This window comes from Cebus imitator, unplaced genomic scaffold (genome assembly GCF_001604975.1).
Source record: "Cebus imitator isolate Cc_AM_T3 unplaced genomic scaffold, Cebus_imitator-1.0 Scaffold241, whole genome shotgun sequence".
Lineage (NCBI taxonomy): Eukaryota > Metazoa > Chordata > Mammalia > Primates > Cebidae > Cebus > Cebus imitator.
The window spans coordinates 1,385,557-1,400,573 of NW_016107556.1; the positions used below are offsets into that span (position 1 = coordinate 1,385,557).

Here is a 15,017-nt window from a genome sequence, read left to right on the forward strand (position 1 = left end):
AAAATAGAATATAGAGATGCTATACAAAATGTAAAAACATTAGCTGGCTGTGGTGGCATGTGCATGCAGTATCAGTTACTCAAGTGGAAGGGGCACTGGGGTGGGAGGATCCCTTGAGCCTAGGAGGTCTAGGTTGCAGTGGACCCTGATTGCACCACTGTATTCCATCCGGAATGACACAGTGGGATCCTTTCTTGAAGAAGAAAAAGAAGGAGAAGGAGAAGGAGGGAGGAGGAGGGGGAGAGGAGGGAGAGGGGAGTGGGAGAGGGAGGAGGAAGAGGAGGAGCTGCTCTCAGGCAATGAGCTCAGTGAATGAAAGCATGGGAGTGACAGAGCAATGGCACACTCAGTGAGCTAAAAGGAGTTTGGTGTGGCTACGACTTAGTGTGCTCTGAGAAATAAGGCTGGAGAGTTAAGAAGAGGCTATCCACAAAAGAAACAGATTTTTTCCAGGGTACTTTTTAAAAATTGATTTTCTTTTCATTTCACCTTTATATATCTTTAAAAGAATAAGGGCTCTCTTTTTTTAAATGTAGCCAGAATATTACAATGTCTTTAAAAGTTAACAATTCCTGAACATCATCAAGTATCTAGGCAGTATTCAAATGTAAAGTTGTCTCAAAAATATAATAAATGTTGTTTAAATTTAATTGAATTAGGATCTAAATATGATCCATTCATTGGGACTGGTTCGTATATATCTTTTTAAAGCCTCTCTTTTTGTGTGTTCTAAGTACTTTAAATGCATTATCTCATTTAATCCCCACAACGTCTCTCTCTTTTGCAGATTACTCTATTTAGCAGATTAGAAAATTAAAGTGTATAACTTTTCACATCACATTTCTTGTGAAAGGCAGTCTAATTCCAGGATCTGTGAACTATTGTGCTCTGCAACCTCTGTGGGAAGAGCCCCGAAAGGTGTGGAGGGTAATTCACATTTGGAAAAACCAGCGTTTTAGGGGTTGATCCATACAGAGAGATTGGAAAAATCTGGGTTTTAGGGGATGCCACCTTGACTGAGATTGGAAAAAGCTGTGTAGGGGATGGCACCTAGAATGCAGTGAACTTACATGGAAAGTACACATGTTCAGAGGCAAATGTGATCCACCATCAGGCTTTATGCTACCAACACTTCATCTGATTTTATTCATATTACCAACACTTTTAGAGATTCACAGTTGTATATGACCTTAGAAATCACAAGATCGAACCTCATCATTTAATAGATGAAAAAAAAAAAAAAAAGACTCACAGGAAAGAGAATGAGGCGGAGACTAAGAAACATGAGTACAAATATCCTAACCTGGAGGACAATATTACAAGTCTCCATTAATCTTTTCTGTCTCCAAGCTTTTTCCTCCCAATTTATTTGATGAAATAACAGGGTCAGTGTGTAGTTTGTCCTAGTACGGATTTTGCTGATTGCATTCCCATGGTATAGTTTAACATGTTCCACTTAAACTGGAACTTTTAAAATGTAAAAAAATGAATATACTACTGTGATAAAGGAGTAAACTATTTTTATTATTTTCATAGTGTTTAGATATTAACACAACATACTATACTGCAAAGCTTCTTTCTTAGTGAAAGAAGAAACTAATTTACCTGAGCTCCAAATGACTTTTGGTTTATTGAAAATGTGAATTTTATCATAAAATAAATGATTAAAGCAGTTTTATGTTAGAAAAAAGGAAAAGAAATAATATAATTGCAAGATTCATAATACATAGCTCTTGTTAGTTTTATTACAAGAGAATGAAAATGCTCTCCAGAAACAATTCTTGGAAGCTAATTATATAAAATTCATTTGTTACTGTTTTTTGCCTATAAAGAAATTTGTGCCTCATATTCTGTACCACTATGTCAAAACTGTGCAAAATCCGTAGATTATTTATATTACTCAAATTTTTATTACTTTATCTAAATCTTTGAGGTTAAGAATCATGTAACTATACTTTAGGTGGCTTTAACAATCTTTTATCATTCACCAGGGACACCAGTAGAAAAGAGTTTTTTAAAGTTATATTTTTAAATCAGTAAAATAAGTTTTGTGAGATTATATGGCATTAAAGAGTTCAAAATATATAAAAAATGATCATTGATTCATAACAACTTTTCTATGCTTAACCTCTATTAGTTCTCTTACAGTCAACTCTTTGGCAGACAGTACATGTCTTTCATATGATTGTATTTCCTATAGAAATTAGCAGAATAGCTATAGTTCTCCTAGATACTCAATAAATGTTTGTTAAATCTGTACAAACAACAACTGAATTTATAACCCTGTATATTTATGGGAAAGTTTAGCCTTAACATTAACTAATTCTCTAAGTATTTATTTTCATTTACTGTGTGTCAAGCACTATGCAGTGCACTCATTGATAATTCAAAGCCACACTCAGGTTTATTTAACTTTTAATTGTTTAGATTTTATAGCATTAAATATTCTGCCTGATCCTCAAACCTAAAGACCAGAGAGGTGGATAGTAGTTATGATAAGTTCATAGAAAGAAGTCCATTACTGGAATGTATTAGAGGGAGGAGAGAATAATACTCTTTGTAGGAGAGTAAGGACAGCACCCAGAACTTACTCATCCTTGTACTTCTAGCTCCAGCAGAGTTCTTGGTACATGTTAGGTGCTCAATGACAAAACGTGGGTGCACATTTCCTGGTACACGGTAACTGCTATTTAAGTAACAGCTATTATTAACTCACTTAATCCTCATCATAAACTTATGAGGTAGGTACCAATTATCCCCATCTTAGAAATGCGGCTTGGGTAACTTGCACCGGAAACTTCTCCAAGCTTATGTGTATGGTTGAGCACCAGAGTCTGTGCTCTCAACTTTCTTGAAATAAGCCACCTATCATGGATCCTCCCGCCCTCCGCCCTCCACGTTTCATGGGCAGTCTCCCAGTAGCAAAGCAATAACTTAAGGTTTGTGTTTTTTGTAGTCTCACACAGAGAAATGTTGGAATTAGCAGCTTGGTAGATTATCACCTTATGAAAAAATACAGAAGGAAAACAAAGAAAGTGAGAACAAAGATTTTTTTTACTCCCTTTGTATATAGAGTTCACATCTACCTGAAAGAATGGAGCTCATTATTTTCCATACCTTGTTCAATTCTTTTTCATGATTTGGTTCATCCTGCATCACTGAAAACAGCTCTTTTCTTTTCCTTTCTGGTTCTTTAATAGAAGGCGAATAAGATGATTCAAGTCTACAAATTAAATGTAAAATAATAATTAAAATTAAGCTTGACTTGATAAATTTTTATGATTATATTGTTAATTTAGACCATTAAGGGCTGCAGAGATAGATCATCACTTTGTTAGAAACATTTTTACTTACAGAAATTGCAAGTTCTAATACATTCAGATCCTGTAAGTATTGACATATTTAAGTACAAATGGTTTTAATGGAAAAAAAGAAGCAATTAATATGGAATTTCAATTATACATTAAAAATTGGCAGAATACTGGGACTGCATATATAGATAAGACTTTGGGATGAAAAGAAAAGACCGTTTCCTATAATAAAATAGCTTGGTAACTCATTTTAAAAAAGGAAACACACCCAACCTGCTAATGTATTGTCGAAAGGAACTATGTCATGAGAAGTCTAAGGGGAGCAACTGTTCTATAAAAGATATAAAATATGATTAACTCTGATAGTCTAACCAGAAAGTACTCAAATACATCTGTTCTTTGGCGGCTCAATTTATAAAGTGGAATTGCAACCACAGATAAATACTAGAGGGGGAAAAACAGAAACTAGTAGAAAGAGTATAATAGCCACAGCGGGTATGAAGATGTCTAAGCAGGTAATGTTCTCTTTCATATGAGACAAACTGGTGAAATAAAAATCACAGAAACACAAAAATAAAGATAACCAGGTGGGGAAGCAGCATGCTTTCTACTGGAAGTCAGGCTTGACTATTCCGGAGGAGTCTGTTGTTTTGGGGAACATACCCACTTGTGAGTACAATTTTAGATTTCCAGAGAAGTTTTGAGAAGATTCCACACGTTCAGAAATTTCAACCATACAAATAAAAAACCCAAATCTGAATAATGATAAAGAAATTACTAATTGAGAGATTGAAAATAGAGGAGCCACTATATAAGGTATAATTTGGTAGTGATATCCTTGAGCTACATGTATCTAGGCTAGATTGATTTTTTCGTGATTATCAAACATATATCTTAACTATGGAAAACAAAGCATATCAGAGTATAATATACTGCTGTAATGTTAACATTCAGGGAAAGCCATGTTTAGCATTTTTATGTTCAGTAAATTTATTTTTCCTATGCATATATATGTGTAAAGAAATATACACCTCCCATATAATTGGAATATACTATATACATATTTCAGTCTCCCACTTAGTAATATATCGTGAGCATTTTCCATTTTATCCAATATTCTCCTAAAATATTTCAGGATGAGTCTTGAGTTTTCATTATTTCCTATGATTTGAAATGAGTGGAAAAAATTGCCTATTTCTTAATCCTTCCTAAGCAATTTCAGGAAGTAAAATGCTGAACTGAATGCTAAAAACTTCATGGTGATCTTGCAAAGTTTAGTGAGGGTATGAAACAAATGTCAAACTCTAATGTGGATAAGTGCATAGAATAAATCATGATAATATAAAATACTAATGTACCTATATGAGGGAACTATTATTTGTCATAGGTTATGAAAATAGGTTAGGCAAAAGGTTATGAAATTAGTTTTAATAACTCTCAGAACATATCAACCCAGGACACTTCTAAAACTAAAAAAAATAGAAAAAGCTAACAAAATCTTAGTATTATTGAGAAAGTTTCTGAAAATGAATAAGAACATTACCATGCTACTTCTATAAAACTTCTATGCATCCATTATCAGTAGTCTGGGGTGATTCACTTTGATACAACTACAAAGAAGCAACAGTCTAAATGAAATAAACCAAAACAATAAAGCTGATAGAACAACATTCATATGAGAACAAACTAAAAGAAAAAAAGACGCTTTCAGTGGAAAAGATGAAGGCTGAAAAGTCTAAAATACAATGGAAGCTGTGAAAAGTTAAACTTATACCTTTTCATCAAATCTCAGAATTCTAGAACTAAGGAATCCCTTCAAATAAGAAAGATGTAGTTTGGAGACCAAAATAAATGCCAAGTTAAACAGAGGATGGTAAACAGGCAGAACAAAAGAGTGTGTATTGGCCAAATATATAAATAAGTGTAATATTTTAGATTAAAAAGTGTACTGAAGGGCAGTTAGCACTATTTAGAATTTAGCATGGGCTTTAAGAGAACCATAAAAAGTACCTACAATGCTCTTCATAAAGCCAGAGCTAGACATGGGTTGATTGGTGTGCTCTTCTGTGAAATGTCTTATGTTTTTAGGGATATATTCTTTTCTTTGTGTGAAGACATTACTCACTAGACTGGAACAGCATTACATGTAATAAATATCTAACAGGTTTATTAATAATCAGTGATGATGGTATACATCTTGTATACAGAGCATTCGCTAATCAGACTGGCTAATTGCATTCTGCCACCATCCTTGGTGAGACACAGAATCAGGCCATTTTAGGGATCTTAACTTGCCATTTGTTATTAAGCATAGACCTCGAAGCAATGCTAGCAGGTCTCACAACTTTGAAGAAATAATTATTGCCTTTAATACAGTATAACAGTTTTTCAATAAAGCATCCCTCACCATCTGGCTATTCAGTTTTTAAAATCCTATCATTGATCTGGCATTAGCTTTCTGATTTTGAGAAAGATTCAAGTTTTATGAGAATAAGAGCATCAGTGAACTATTAAAGCAAACTGTCTATTCACAAGCATAAACATTTAACAATCCTCAGCACTCCCATTTCCTTTGTTTATGGAGTATACAGTATCTGTCTGATTTTAAAAGCGAAAAAAAAATCTGTTTTAAGAAGAACTCTCAGTGGAACTGACAAGATGGCGAATGTGGTGGCCAAAATAAATACAATACATACCAGTGAAAAAGTTGACATCAGGTATAGGCAATCAAAAGAAAAGCATTTAAAAATATGGAATAAATCTTATTTCTCTGAGTTTACATAATTGAATATCAGCTCTATACTATTTTTGTATTTTTTTTTTTTTTTGAGACAGGATCTCACTCTATTGTCCGGGCTGGAGTACAGTGGCATGATCACAGCTCACTGGTCTTGACCTCCCAGGCTCAAGCGACCTTCCTAGCTCACCTCTCAAGTAGATGGGACTACAGGTGTGCGCCCCCATGCCCAGGTAATTAAAAAAATTTTTTTGAAGAGTCATGGTCTTACTATGTTGCCTAGGCTTGTCTCAATCCTGGGCTCAAGTGATCCTCCCACCTCAGGCTTCCAAAGTGCTGGGAGCCACCATGTCTGACCCAGTGTGTCAGAAGTATTCATAAATTAGAATATGATATAATTTTCTAGGTAAGTGAAGATGCTAATTTTGAAGAAAAATAACTATGAATTTTATTTTTAATATTTAATATTACCCATTAATTAACATGTTAATACAAAATAGGCTTATTCCCATTTCAAACATAAAACTCTTAAATAAAACACTCAAACATCATGTTTTGAACAGTTCTCTCAGATTGTCAAATATTAAGATTATACCTTGTTTTATTTCCTTGAGCATTTTGGCACTCTCCTATTTTTAATAATTCTATGTGTAATTGCAATCGTTCCATTTCTATAATTCTCAAGAGATCATCACGTGACTGTAACTCACTTTTCACCTCTGAGAGACCTGCTTCCATGGCCTGAATAAAAACATCAAAAAATTTCAATGTTCATTTTTTGATATCATAATGTATAATGCATTTAACAATATTTAACATCTATAAAGCAGTCTAAACAAACTAATATTTAGTCCTTTGCTTGTTCTGTCTCATAGAATTCCATTCCTTCTATCATTTTTTCTAACAAATATTTACTGAGTTTTTATTATGTGCTCCGGGGATACAGACACAGAACCTGTTCTCAGTGAACTTACAGTCTAGTAACAAAGACAAAAAATAATCAAATCATCACATAAATATCACACTGAATGTGAATTTGAAAGAATGAAACATAAAAGTATGAATAAAATACAATGCATAAAATTTTAATTAATACAAGTACTTTCAAATTGTAAAAAGATAATCAAGAATAACCTAATAGCAAAACTGGCCAACAAAATGAATTATAAACTGATTCAACCCTTGCCCAATGGCAGCTATACTTTAGTCAGTAAAAGGAAATACTAGCAATCCTCTATGTTTTATTTTGTTAATAAGAAAAGCTTGAACTAGGTTAGCAGTTGTTGGGAAGAACCCATTAGAAGAGAGGAGAGGTAAAAGGAGTGGTGTCAGCTTCCTAAGAAGGTGGATAGGATGAGCCTCAAAGCACACTGGGAGAATTGCCTAAAGCAAAAGTAAGGCCCTCATCTCTGTAAAAGGAAGGAAGGAAGGAAGATGGAATGCAGACACGTTTATGCATTTAGATAAGGGGATATTAAGAGACTGGATATCCCTTAGTTTCTATTTTCTCTGTGAAGTAAAAAGCAACATCACATACTAATAGTAGAAGGAGAGGTGCAGGGTATAGGAGTGATTTTTGAGAGTGGTGAAGCTGGATTGCTGGGCAGTGTTGAGTGCCCATTAGAAGTTGGGGACGATGGCCTGTTGAGTGATTTTCTGCAGCAGTACTTGGCTGTTCTCTAGGAGAGAGGAATGGAAGAGTCCTTCAGTATCATCAGGTTCCTTCCATTCAAGTATACAAGGAAATTAATGTTTTTAAAAAGTGCCTGACTTACATCATCAAATACATTGCCATTTTTACGGATGAGGAAATTGAGCACCTGACTTGATCCAAAGTTACACAACTCATAAATAGTAGATTTTGGAAAAGAAAAATCTACCTTTTGACTTCTAGTCCAGTTATAACATTTAGGATGCAAAAATAATTCCTTCCACTCAAAGTAAGTTAAACAGACCTCTAGTGTATTGATAAAGACAGGGTGAGAGGTTCTGGGGGCAAGAATATTCTCTGATAGTAAAGGCTATAGAAAATACTATATTAAAAAAATTTGATCAATAATTCTTAATATATAGATATACTTAATATTCATTGAAATATTCATTGAAATATAATCAATGATGTTGAATTATTAATAATATTCATTGAAATATAATCCACATACCATAAATTCACCCATTTAATGTGTACAATCTGGCAGCTTTTCATTTAGTCATAAAGTTGAACATCACCACTACTTGATTCCACAGCATTTTCATCATCCCCAAAGGAAACCTCATACTCATTAATAGTCACTCCCCATTTTCCCCTTCCTTCAGCTCCTGGCAACCACTAATCTATGTTCTATCTCTATGGAATTGTTTATTCTAGATCTTTTATACAAATGGTATCATACACTCTGTGGCCTTTTGTGACTGGCTTCTTTCAAGTGGCATAATGATTTCAAGGTTCATTCATGTTGTAGTGTGTATCAGTGGTTCATTCCTGTTTATGGCTCAATAATGTTCCACTATGTGGATATACCACATTTTGTTTATCAGTTGATGGACATTTGGGTTGTTTCTACTTTTTTGACTACTATGAATAATGCTGCTATGAAAATTAATGTATAAGCTCTTATATCGACCTGTGTTTTCTTATTTATTCTTATCCAAAAGTTTACAAAGCCTGGAAGAGTAATTGTATAGAAGGTATAGAATATAATGAGTTCCCAGATAATATATTTTTACCAAGACTTAAATATATGCTGTTTTCCAGAAGGCCTGTGTTTAGCGAGGGGCCTAGTAGCATTAATTTAGCCCCAGAACTTCCTGGCCACCTTGGCAAGAAATATAAAAACAGATTCAAATTGGTGATTTAATAGACTTGTTTGGATAAAGCCTCTGTTTTGAACAGTGGAGATTTCTCAGGTAAGAGTAAACGTTTCAAAAATAAAAGAAATGCAAAACAATAGATTACCAATCAGAAAGACAAATTGACTTAATGTGAATGTTGCCCATAACTTTGCCCAATTGAAGAAGGCACTATGTAGGCTCCTTGGTTTGCAAATTTGCCACCAGAAGCAGTCAAATATGAAGTTGCATGTAAAAAAATGTGGCTGCTTTCAGTTGGGGAAGGGGAGTGCACAAAAAGCTCTAATCTTAGGCCTATAAAATGTAGTGTTGCCACAGGCTAGGGTTAGCTGAAACTCTGTAAAATGTGGTAATAATACAGTATATTCATTTACTGTTATTAGAAATTAATATCTGTAAGAGTGAAATTTGGAGACATCTTGGGAAGAAAGCTTATTTATGACCTAACTACACAGGTACAAGCATATATGTTAAAATTCAAACTTTTCATAATACAAATCAGTAATAATGATTTGACATGTGAATGAATATGCAAAGTATTTTACTTATAAATGACAGCATGGAAATTGGCTGCAAAAATACAAGAAAAATTTGAAGGCTTTGTTGATATTGATAAATCTAAAATTGTTTTTGACCTTGAATTCAAGGTTAATACTGAATTAACACAACAATTAGTGAATTGATTTAACTGAGATGCAGTTTTAAAATTGGTATGCTTCTGCACGAAAGTCAAATCAATTATTTGTGAATGTGGGTGCAAATATTGAGGAAAATGATTCTTTGGCACTTGATTCAGTTACTGGAACATTTTCAAGTTCCTTTGGAACAACTTATGTAAATCAACTTTAACTGTAAAATTTTATGGGATCTAAATACAGATCAGGTACTTACGATGAATGCTTAGCATGTAAATTGAGATATGTTGTAAGTATAAAATACAAAGCACATTTTGAAGACTTAGTATGAAAAAAAGTAAAAATCTCAATAATTTTTTATATGTTGATTACATTTTAGAATGATAATATTTTGGATATATAGTGGGTTGAATAAAATATATTGCTATGATATGTTAGTTTCACTCATTTTTCTTGACTTCATATGGCTAGTAGGGAAATTTAAATTATATTTGTGGCTTGTATTATATTACTATTGAACAGTGTTGCTCTAGCACCTTAATGACAAATTAACAAGGAAACAAAAAAGGTTAACTTTTTGGTCATAGATATTAGAAAAATGCTGAGAAATCTATTTTTGTCATTAACTTCCAATGGGAAATACTGCACATTTAAAAAATGTGAAGAGTGTAGCATAATGAATAAATATATGCAATGAAATTAATATGTAAACTGACACATTTCAAGGTTGTGGAAAGACAAATGAGTTGTGATTCATGTGAAAATTGAGATGCATCTGACATTAAAGTGTGCTATAAACAAAGATAATTTTACATACAAGAAATGACAATAATTCAGATGGAAATGGTTGTCTTTTTGCATTTATGTGTATGATGTGGAACTCTCTGTCATGACAGTTTTATGAAAAGAGAAGAGAAACTTCTTTCCAAATACATATATTGGTTATAGTATTAGTTACGCTCTAATTATTCCTACTTGGTAAAATATAAATTTTGTAAAACATGTTTAAAGCCCATCTGCTTAGTTAGAATTTTGCCTAATGGTTTGAAAGGAGCAGTGATTCTAAACCTTCAAATCAACTACCAAATATAAATAATTGATATATTTTCATTTAGATTTATCCTAAAGAAAAGAATGAAACATCAGTAAAACGTGGAATGAAACAGAGGAAAAGCTAAATTAATGCAATATATTCAGAATTTTTTTCCTAAATGGATGAAAAATACTTAGTGTTTTCCTGAGAGTAAAAATCTTAGACATCTTAAACTTTTTGAACCAAATTACATTTCAAAGTCTTTAGTAGTTCATAACAGATTTTGTTTTTCATAAAACATGGTCCAGGATAATTTAGTTTGATTTTTAATACATATGATTCTTTTATAAAATATAAAATGGAGATTCTTAGTTTAAATGTAATAATGTTCCTAGATCCAAGGATAACTAAATCATTTTTTAAATGAACAAAATTTTATAAAAAAATAATTTTGGTAAACTTCCTCATAGAAATCAGTATAACATCAGTCACATTTAAAGTTGATATTGGCTATGGAAAACATCACAAAATGAAGTTAGAGAATTACTAGTGAGAAATATGAGAAAAATAACTTATTTCAAAATTTTAAAAAGGTTTGTCAATCTTAGCACTATTGGTATTTGGGACTGGGCAATTCTTTGTTGTAGGGTTGTCTTGTGCACTGTAGGGTGTTTAACAGTATCTCTGACCTCTACCCACTATATGCTTGTCACACTCCTTTCCTTGTTGTGGTAACCAAAAATGTGTCCAGGCATTGCCAAATGTCACATGGGAGGATAAATCACCCCAGTAGAGAGGCACTAATTTAAACGAAAGTCATAAAAATTAGGCAGTGAATACTGCTGTTTTGCAAGCTTTAGTATAAATATCAGTAAAATGACTTCACAATTATATTGACTGCTAGGAATAGCTGGATTTTAATTTTGTTCGTTGTATATAGGAACATTATAAATTACTAAGTACATTAATACATAAATACCATGAGGAAAAATAAAAATAGGTAACATGGATTTTCCTTAGCCCAGGCAACCCACAGAGCCTTCTCAGGTGTGCATGTAAGCCCATAGAAGTTTGTAGAAATCTTTGATGAGTAGGGAAAAGGTGTGGTTAGTTACATCCTGTTGAACTTAGGTCAGAAAAGTAAGTTAATTAAATGATATCAGTAAGTGATAGGGTGACCTTGGCCAGCAGCTGCTTTGATTCTTCTTACTTCCTGATACACATTCACTCTCAAGTTGCATGCACTCTCCCTCTCCTTGCCACCAGGAGTGTTTCATTGTGATAAGTGTGAGAAGCATAGGCTTAAGGCATTTGGAGGGAGATTAGAGATGGTGATTCTAGCTAGGAATACTATAATAATGTTCCTCAATGTACATTCTTTCCCTGTTTGAAACATTTTTTCTTTTACAAGATTGTCCATTCTATTTCCTGGAAAAATATAAACAGTAAAGTTCTGAGGAGGAGAAAGGTGGAGTTCATCAAGGGAAGCATTATAAAGAAAGTCAGTCATACTGCCTAGAAAGGGTAACAGAGTATCTTATTTTCCACAAAGAATACAGGTATAAAGTAGCCACTCCTATCCCACAAGTAAGTCAAAGACAAAAGCTGATGCTCAGCCTGAAAAAGAGGATGCTCTTGGATCCTGTAAATAGGCCAAAATACAATTATTTTGGGGATATTAAAAGGAACTGATGTTAGTGAAGAAGGTGAACCTCACCGACAGGTGGAACCAGACTTGATAACTGGGCCTACTAGTGAAATATGTTTCAGGCAAACTAAACAGGAGAATAAGCCTGAGCAGAGAATTGATTTCTAGGGACGGGACCAAAGCCAAAAAGGTGTAAAGAAGGGACAGGCAGGGAAAAATGGCAGATAGGAGACATGACTAACGTGTAGCTCCCACTCAGACAGACACAGCAGTGTCTGGAGACACAGATCATGAACTTTCATTCCAGGAACTACTGTAGGAACGCACCAGGAAAGCCAAGAGAATCCATCCTTAGGGAAAGGGGGAGAATACCACATCAAGGGAGCACCCATGGGACAAAAGAATCTGAACAACAGCCCTTGAGCCCTAGATCTTCCATCTGACATAGTCTACTCAAATGAGAAAGAACCAGAAAAACAATTCTGGTAATATGACAAAACAAGGTTCTTTCACACCCCCAAAAGATCATACTAGCTCACCAGCAATAGATCCAAACCAAGAAGAAATCTCTGAATTGCCAGAAAAAGAATTCCGAAGGTCAATTATTAGCCTACTAAAGGAGGCACCAGAGAAAGGTAAATACCAACTTTAAGAAATCACAAAAATGATACAGGACACGGATAGAAAAATCTCCAGAGACATATCATAAATAGAAAACAATTACAACTTCTGGAAATAAAGGACACACTTAGAGAAATGCAAAATACACTGGAAAGTCTCAGTAATAGAATAGGGGAAGCAGAAGAAAGAACTTCAGAGCTTGAAAACAGGCTTTCAAATTAACCCAATCTGACCAAGACAAATAAAAACGAATTAAAAAAAAATGAACAAAGCCTCCAAGAAATTTGGGTTTATGTTAAACAACCAAAACTAAGAATAATTAGTGTTCCTGAGGAAGAAGAGAACTCTAAATGTTGGAAACATATTTGAGGGAATAATTGTGGAAAACTTCCCTGGCCTTGCTAGAGATCTAGACATCCAAATACAAGAAGCTCAAAGAACACCTGGGAAATTCACCACAAAAAGATCATTGCCTATGCACACAGTAATTAGGTTATCTACAGTCAAGATATAGGAAATAATCTAAAGAGATGTGAGGCAAAAGCATCAGGTAACCTATAAAGGAAAACCTATCAGATTAACAGCAGATTTCTCAGCAGAAATCCTACAAACTAAAAGGGATTTGAATCCTATCTTTAGCCTCCTTAAACAAAACAATTATCAGCCAAGAATGTCGTATCCAGTGAAACTCAGCTTCATAAATGAAGGAAAGATACAGTCTTTTTTAGACAAGCGCATGCTGAGAGAATTCCCCACTACCAAGCCAGCATTACAAGAATGCTAAAGGAGCTCCAAATCTTGAAGGAAATCCTCAAGATACACCAAAATACAACATCCTTGAAGCATAAATCTCACAGGACCTATAAAACAGTAACACAACGAAAAAAAAAAAAAAACCAAATATTCAGGCAACAACTAGCATGATGAATATAATAGTACCTCACTTCTCATACTGATGTTGAATGTAAATGGCCTAAATGCTCCACTTAAAAGACAGAGAATGGCAAAATGGATAAGAATTTATCAACCAAGTACCTGCTGTCTTCAAGAGACTCACCTAACACATAAGGACTCACACAAACTTAAGGTAAAGGGGCAGAAAAAGATATTACATGCAAATGGACACCAAAAGCAAGCAGGAGCAGCTATTCTTATATCAGATAAAACAGACTTTAAAGCAACAACAGTTAAGAAAGGCAAAGAGTGACATGATATAATTATAAAAGGGCTAGTCCAACAGGAAAATATCACAATCCTAAATATATATGCATCTAACACTGGAGCTCCTAAATTTACAAAACAGTTACCACTAGACCTAAGGAGTGAGATAGACAGCAACACAATAATAGTGGGGGACTTCAATACTCCACTGACAGCACTAGACAGGTCATCAAGACAGAAAGTCAACAAAGGTTATCTAAACAATGAACTTAAATGATACCCGAGAACAAATGGATCTAACAGATATTTACAGAACAGTCTACCCAACAACTGCAGAATATGTATTCTATTCATCAGCACATGGAACATTCTACAAGAAAGACCATATGATAGGCCATAAAACAAGTCTCCACAAATTTAAGAAAACTGAAATTATAGCAAGTATTTTCTTAGACCACAGTGGGATAAAATTGGAAATCAACTCCAAAAGGAGCTCTCAAAATCATGTAAATACATGGAAATTAAATAACCTGTTCCTGAATGATCTTTGGGTCAACAATGACATCAAGATGGAAATTTAAAAATTCTGTGAACTGAATGATAATAGTGACACAACCTATTAAAACCTCTGGGATACAGCAAAAGTGGTGCTAAAAGGAAAATTCATAGCATTGAATGCCTATATCAAAAAGCCTCAAAGAGTACCAATAGCCAGTCTAAGGTTATGCTTCAAGGAACCAGAGAAACAAGAACAAACCAAACCCAAACCCAACAAAAGAACAATCTTGCATGTTCTTCACATGTACCCCAAAACCTAAAACATAACTATATATATATGCCTATATATATGTATATATATGTACATATGTATGTATATATATGTATATATATGTGTGTATATATATGTATATATATATGCATATATATGTGTATATATATATATATACACATATATATAGTTGCGTTATATATATATATATATATATATATATGAAAGGACATAACAAAGATCAGAGCAGAA

General features: G+C 33.7%; 1 protein-coding gene across 3 annotated transcripts in view; it reads right to left on the bottom strand.

Moving 5' to 3' along the window:
• The window catches only part of DEUP1 (deuterosome assembly protein 1), a 93,671-nt gene that overhangs the window by 26,807 nt on the left and 51,847 nt on the right, over window positions 1-15,017 (bottom strand). For all 3 annotated transcript variants that reach the window (XM_037727840.1, XM_017498429.2, XM_017498430.2), the window contains 2 exons: window positions 6,644-6,789; window positions 3,118-3,223 (listed from right to left, as the gene is read on the bottom strand). In XM_037727840.1, the coding sequence (XP_037583768.1) occupies window positions 3,118-3,223; window positions 6,644-6,789 (252 nt within the window). The remainder of the gene's footprint in view (window positions 1-3,117; window positions 3,224-6,643; window positions 6,790-15,017) is intronic.